This window comes from Notothenia coriiceps, unplaced genomic scaffold (assembly GCF_000735185.1).
Source record: "Notothenia coriiceps isolate Sejong01 unplaced genomic scaffold, NC01 NC01_scaffold00021507, whole genome shotgun sequence".
Taxonomy (NCBI): Eukaryota; Metazoa; Chordata; class Actinopteri; order Perciformes; family Nototheniidae; genus Notothenia; species Notothenia coriiceps.
Window position 1 is genome coordinate 1 of NW_011354208.1, and position 7,037 is coordinate 7,037.

At 40.5% G+C, this 7,037-nt stretch overlaps 1 protein-coding gene across 1 annotated transcript; it reads left to right on the plus strand.

Moving 5' to 3' along the window:
* Nucleotides 1-6: 6 nt before the first annotated feature.
* mtfmt (mitochondrial methionyl-tRNA formyltransferase) lies at nt 7-3,373 on the plus strand. Its single transcript, XM_010780227.1, has 6 exons — nt 7-79; nt 149-224; nt 304-395; nt 475-553; nt 1,224-1,297; nt 2,766-3,373. Exons 3-6 carry the CDS (start codon nt 324-326, stop codon nt 2,946-2,948), a joined length of 408 nt encoding a protein of 135 aa, XP_010778529.1. The 5' UTR covers nt 7-79; nt 149-224; nt 304-323; the 3' UTR covers nt 2,949-3,373.
* Nucleotides 3,374-7,037: the final 3,664 nt, after the last annotated feature.

Here is a 7,037-nt window from a genome sequence, read left to right on the forward strand (position 1 = left end):
GCAGGAGCTCCATCAGGTCCCTGAAGGCTGCACTGCAGACCAGCTGGAAGCGGCCCTCTCCTCTAAAGGAGCACACCTGGTGGGTGTATTGAACATCTCAGGTGTCTGTCTGCTCCCAGCAAGCTGACTGTGTGTGTTTGTTTTGCAGCTGCTTGATACCCTGAGGACTCTGTCTGAGAGAATAGCTCATAAAAGAGAGCAAAGCCAGAGCGGGGGAACATTTGGTACGTAGCTCTGAATTACACAGGTACAGTCATGCTACATAAAACTTCTTCATACTTACACATTCATTTCCAAATATAGCCCCCAAAATCAATGCCTCCATGAGCTGGGTGGAGTGGGAGGAGCAGACCTGTGATCAGATCAGCTGTCTGCATTGCGCCATCGGCTCCCGGGTAATGAACCATGGAGACATGTAGGCTTTGAGGAATGAAGCACGCTGCATGTCTCTGATGATGCTTCTCTTCCAATCAGATTCCTCTGAGGACCACGTGGATGGGCAGGACCATAAAACTGCTGGATTTTGTAGGAAGATGTCACATTTCATTATTAGGTAAGTTTGGTTAATCATATTGGAACATTTCGTGTTTTTGGATAGTTTCCTGAATGATGCCAGTGTGTCTTTTCTCTTCTACTGTACAAGGTAAACAAATGTGCTACTTCTGCCTATGAATAATTACAAATAAAAACGCTGTTGATGTGAAAAGTTGAATACAAAAGTGACTACTCAACATTGTACAGCTCCTCAACTTTAACTGTGCTGAAAGTGAGCTTGATTTAATAATTATTCATGTGTGATAAATATAAATGGATCATTCAATCCTCTCATTGGTGTTCCATTAGCTGCAATAAACCAGCAGTGTCAAACAACTTTAGCCAATCAGTAGTGAGCATTTAAATGCATTATAATGTATTTGATACACAGATAAAATCTATACCGATGAATAATATGGTGAACATTAATGTCTGCTACCTGTGATTTTATATAAGGCTTCTTTTGGAGCCAAATAAAATAATCTTCCTATTCAGACCTCCTGCATCACTAACGCAATGCATGTAATATCTCCCGTAGCAAGCAAACGCAACACAGTGCACACAGCTTTGTTAATGCACAACATTAGTTCAACCAGTCTGCGAGTGTAGCCTAACATATTTTCTGAGATTGTGTTCTCTCTCCTCTGAAAAGTGTGTTGTTCGTGTGTCATTGATCCCTCTGTTTGCAGATGAGAGGAGCAGATGGCCCCCTGGCTCAGTGAGCTACCTGAAGGAGTCCAACACTCTGGCTGTGAGCTGTAAGGTGTGTTTCACTCACACACCTGGTCCTCTTTACTGCCCCCCCCCATGCACAGCTGTATTGCTATATTTCTATTTGCGTTTTGACATAATATCCAAATGTCCCTCAAATAATGTCTGTAAAGCCTTTTCGTAAATTGGTGTGGAGTGTGCAGCATGGTCACGTACCATTTGTATTTCAAAGAAAGGTGAGGCTTCAGTGTGCGTAATCTGTGACTGAGCCCTGCTGAGCAGCTGACTGCAGACTCCCCCTGCCCTGCTGAAGGACTGCATCAAAAAGTCTTTGTTCATAAACTCATACAATACAAAGACCTACACTTAATACAATATACACTAACATACACAGAACAAACAAAGCAGCAGTAGTCACAATCTTGTGCGCTAACCACATGTGAGTTCTTATTGAGCTATATTTCTTACTCCCATAGTGCTCTTTTGGCTCAGTCCCTCACAAACTAACCAGGATCCTCTTAAAAAGATATGATGATCTCTCCAATGGAAAAATGAATATCATTTATTCAAGCCATTCTACAATAAGTTCACAAATGTTTTTTTCTTTATGTTTTTCCATCACAGCATGGACTCTTGGCAAATGAAACAGACACACCCGAGTGTCTCTAGTGTCTGGGATCTGCTGCATTCACTGGCCGTTTCTCCATGTCGAGTAGAGCTGCTGCAGAGCCACTATTTCAGTATACGTCATCGAGTGGCGCCGAAAGAACTGTTTAAATGCATGTTAAATTCCCAGCATTCGGCGCCACTCGATGACGTAGTATACTTGAAATTAGTGGCTCTGCAGCAGGTATACTCGACATTGAGAAACGGCCAGTGTCCTCTGTATGCTTTCTTGTTACTGCTGCCATGGTAATCGTGACACCTAGTGGTTACAACAGGAACTGTTTTAACATAAGGCCGTCCCTGGCTGCATTCACTCTATTCAGTTTTAGTTTGCAGCACTTATTATGTAATTCCCGAGTTTCAAGGACTGAAACACAATCACAAAGTGACTCGTTTTTTATTCCAGTGATATACTGAATACTCTGGGCCGTGATTCAGAAAGCAGGATTATTTCAAACTGTTATAGGAGGAAACTGGGTGATCAGCATTTCAGAGAAAACTAAATGTGTTATCAAGAAGTAGCTGAAAAAAGCCACTGGACGCTGGATGTTCAAATACATGATACACATAATGAGGTAGCTGTCAGATGACTGTAGTAATAGTAAAGTATATATTGTGTTATTGTACAACATTGTTGTCACAAACACTGGATCAGATTGTGAGCTTGCAATAATGTATTTATAATTATAACAAATTCACATATGCTTCATCTTCAGTTGCTGGCCCCTGTGTTTTTCCCCTTTCGTATTAAAGCTGAACAAATGTATGTCAAATATAATGAAAGCCCTATTTATTCAATGTAAGTGAATTTGTGCAGCCCTCCTCTTTGTGTTAATGTGTGCTCCCTGCTCCAGGACGGCTGGGTGGGCTTCAGGTCTGTGGTCCTGAAGAAGAGGCTGACAGCAGGGGACTTCTATAACGGCTACCTGCACCAGACCCTGCACAGGAAGTCAGCCTGTGACATCACCAGAGCACAGTTCATCACCAGGAAACATGGAGGAGACGCAAAGGACATGAGAGAGAACTCTACGTCATGACGTTTCCTCTTCAATATGAACACTACAGATATCAGCTGCTGGGATTTACTGTATTTCGTGTGTTACTCTGTCTGTTTAAGACATCTGCAGGTACAGTGTGACTGTAGTTGTACTATACTTTGCTTTTATTGCAATAAATGATATTGCTGTTGATTTATTTCAGGAACAATCAGGAACTGTTTATTTCTATTAGAACTAAGACAGAAAACGTATTACACTTCAAACATTAGCATTGTGAGCATGTTAGCTTGCTGATGCAATTTAGCTGATTTCATTTAGCTCACAATCTGATTGCAGCTTCACAGTCCGACAGCTGCGGACTTGTATCAGGTTAACATGAATTCACACTGATAAAGACAACACTTTGTATATATATTTATGTTTGGCTTCTGTGATTGGCTACATAAAATGCATTGTTAATTGTCTTGGGATGCAATCACTTGAGTTTTGAATATTAAGAACAATGTTATAAGTATTGTAAGAATGATTTACCCTCAATATGCCAGCTGTGACATGATACAAGGTCATATGTTAGAGGCAAGCATTATGTGGAGGGAGACCTGTGGAACATACAGTATAACACATACTTCTCATCATGAGTGGATTGTCTTCATGCCCTGAATAAATGGCAGCGAGGACATGATGCCTTTTTCCATCCATTTAAAAATTCTGTTCCCAGACCTTTGTTTCAAAGGCGCAATAATGAAAATAAACATATCAGAAAAATAATTCCCACACACTTTTTTGAAAGTGGCAAACCATTCAACGTGATGACCTGCTCACTAATAGGCTTCTGGAAAATGAAGGAATCCGACACAGAAAATATTTATTGAAAAGAGGGTAAATCTTGTGTGTGATGGGGTTAGCTCTGTGCAGCTCCCTGGCCCAAACACAGTGACCTTTCATTTGAATGTTGAATGTCCCTGTGAATGTCCCCTCTGTGGGATGAGTCAAAGTATGCTCTGAAACACATCATGCCTCCTTACCAATACCCCTGTAGGTGTAGGCAAAGTCGGCTCATAGCACTCAAAGACTGTAGTCATCACACGCTTCTGTCATAACATGAATTCATAATTTATACACAAACATCAATACAATTAATATATTCTCATAAAAGTATATTGTTTATGTCCGCAAATGACGTACATAATTATTTACATAAAGAGCAGGAGATTGAGATCCAACCACAGACAGAGACACACAGCGCCTCTGAGTTTTGCTCAATAAATCTTGCTTACTAGTTTCACTCAAGATCTAACCATTGCCACTGCATCAATGCCTTCGTCATAGGTAAATGTCTCATCCCCTCAGTGTCTGGCCAAAGTGTTGGAAAAGGTTAATTTAAACAAAGATTCCTTTCAGCGTGAACAGCTCTGGTTCTGCTCAGGGTTTTTAAGGACAAGCTGGCACAGAATGCATCAACAACACTAACCGCAGGATCCAGTAGGAAAAGGCATGTGGAGATGCACTACATGTATTGCATCTCCACATTAGTTGCTGTATGTTTTTAGTTATGTTTTAAGTTTTTAATGATCACATGGTACATTTGGGATTGGCTATTTATGACTCACTTACTTAATTCTTTTGCTGAAGATATTCACTTTTATATTGAATATTACTTTAGCTGGAACATGTGTTTTCTTGTAAAGATGTTGCTTCTGCATATAATAATAAAAAAATAATAAAATAACATTTTGCACTGAACACTCTGGTGTTGGATACTGCTTGTATAATGCTTACATTTCAATTTAGAGTCTAATTGCTCTATTGTAGTTCCTATTTAATTACACTTTTTTAGTTTTGGATCTATTTTGACCTTTCTCCATGTAAGATACGTATTTATCTTCTCTGCTGCAACACCAACATTTTCCTTCTGGCCATCAATAAAGGTGATCTGATCTTTTAATAAAACATGAAGCTGATGAAGCTGGACAGACTGTCTGGAGATGATCATGCTGTTTCTCTGGACTGTACCACGTCCCACTCTAACTCAGGGAGCTGTCAAGTGCACTTTCACTTCCCTTTGAGGAAAACTACAAATCAATTAAAGGTAATGCGCAATGTTTAACATTAAAGTATAACTCTACTTAAAGTCAATAAAACTTATGCTGAAGGAAATAGCCCTTATCATGTTGGCTCTGCTCTCCCCCCCCCCTCCTGTGGTAACGGTTCAGAGAGACTTCCATTTTACACGGTGACTGCTAGCTGAACCTAAAGTGACAGAGCACAACTTCTCCAGTGTAGCAGCCCGCCTCTCTCCAGACACAGCATGCTTAGCGTTATACTGTAAGCTGACCAGACCAACACGACATTTTGTTTTAAGCACAAGTCAAATTAACAGTGGCGTAGAAAAACGGGTAAGTTTGAAATTATTAGACGCTGTTGTAGCTAGCTAACGTTACCATAACAGTCCCAGTGTGTAGCTGTCAGTTGTTGTCTTAATAATGAAGCTTGCGCTAGTGTAAAGCTCGGCGTAGTATCCACTGTTATGGGTTGAACGGCAGTTAAATATGACAGTAATGTGTTTATGAAATGACGTCATGTTAGAGTTGCTGTGGTTTACAGCAGTACGGTATGATGTCAGCTGTTTGAGGAGCCGTGAAGCAGCCCCGGTAACGTTACGCTTCGCATTTCAGAGGTCTGTTAAAGAGAATGTCACCAAACCCGGAAGTGGCCACAGTCACTCCTCTCTGTTAGCATGTCCCTCACAGGACCCTGCTGAAAGGCTGGTTCTAAACACTTCCGGCATAAGGTATTACTGTCTAAATACTTTCTTCTTCATACTTTTCAAGAGTATGTCTAAGACAGCACTCAATTATCTAAATTACTTTGAGTTATTAAGACCAAATGGCTTTGGGTATCAATGTTTGCCTTACCACATTTGTTAATTTATGTTGTCATACAACTGAACTAGTCATGAAATCGTTTTTATTGATGGACCATGATATGAAGGTAGATATGGTGCAAAATGCAAGAGCGTGTAAAACCTGATGTGAGCACTTGCAGAAAAAAAATCTGAGTTTAGGCATACATTTACAATTGTATAAAATATCCACGTATCTGTGAACCAAATTTGAAGTCACAGAAGAAAAAGTGTTGTAGTTTGTAGAAAAAATATGAACTTAGTGATGAAATATTCACTTGCAGAATTTCTTTTTTTTTTAAATATATTTTCCATTACAACTGCAACTTGGTTATTACAACCTCTCAAATCAGTCATTACAACTTCACAAATCTGCTCTGTGGCAGTATAAAACGGCGGCCTTGACTTTTGCTTGTGCCTGATAAGCACGGGTTTTTCCTGTTCGCGCCACAGTGGAGCCGGCTCTTTTCCCCGAAAACCGGTTCTTACCAAGCTCGGAAAAAGTGTCTGTCCCGTCTAGAGACAAGAACCGCATACGTCACGCTTACGTCGGAGGTGGGCAAGATTAATCTGAACTAACAGTTTATGGCGAGTACGGCAAATACAAGTTGAAACAAGCGGTAGCGCTGAGCAAAGTGACTAGAACGCAACCACACACACACAAAAAACACACTTTATAATGTCAGGCAACACTAACCAGGCTTCGTGTGAGACTGTTTATTTGTTCCTTACTTTGACCATCCGTTCGTTGTTATTGATCATTGTGAAGGGGGCAGACGTTTTGTTTTGTATTATAGCAGCTATCAGATGGAATCAATACATGGGCTGCACAGGTTGTCATGTCCGACTAGAATCATAATGAAAAATACGCCGGTAAAATTTGCCTGTAGAAAACGGCTTATGCCACAAGTTAAAGCAACAAGTAGCCTAGTCATATAGTCAGTTAGCTTCGGTTGCTATGCTAACATCACCCATTTTATACCAGAGAAACTTTCATAACAGCGTTGTGATGCCAAACAGTGTCAATTCATACTGAAACACATTCACTTATGGGGATGGGGGATATTTATCAGCTGCTTGTGTGACAGTCAGACTGTGAATACATTCCAGCGGTCGGTAAATGCCGCTGAACCACATTAATAATGTGTCTGTGCTTTCACTTTGATCTGACTCTGTAAACTGGGGGTTTGCCAATCGATGTGACATTTACTCACTATGGTTAGGTA

Excerpts from the sequence above, each read along its gene's own strand:
- mtfmt (XM_010780227.1), top strand. The coding sequence starts at position 324 with ATGAGCTGGGTGGAGTGGGAGGAGCAGACCTGTGATCAGATCAGCTGT. Across the intron at positions 554-1,223 it reads ATGTCACATTTCATTATTAG|ATGAGAGGAGCAGATGGCCC; the intron begins GTAAGTTTGGTT and ends CTCTGTTTGCAG. Across the intron at positions 1,298-2,765 it reads CTCTGGCTGTGAGCTGTAAG|GACGGCTGGGTGGGCTTCAG; the intron begins GTGTGTTTCACT and ends TCCCTGCTCCAG.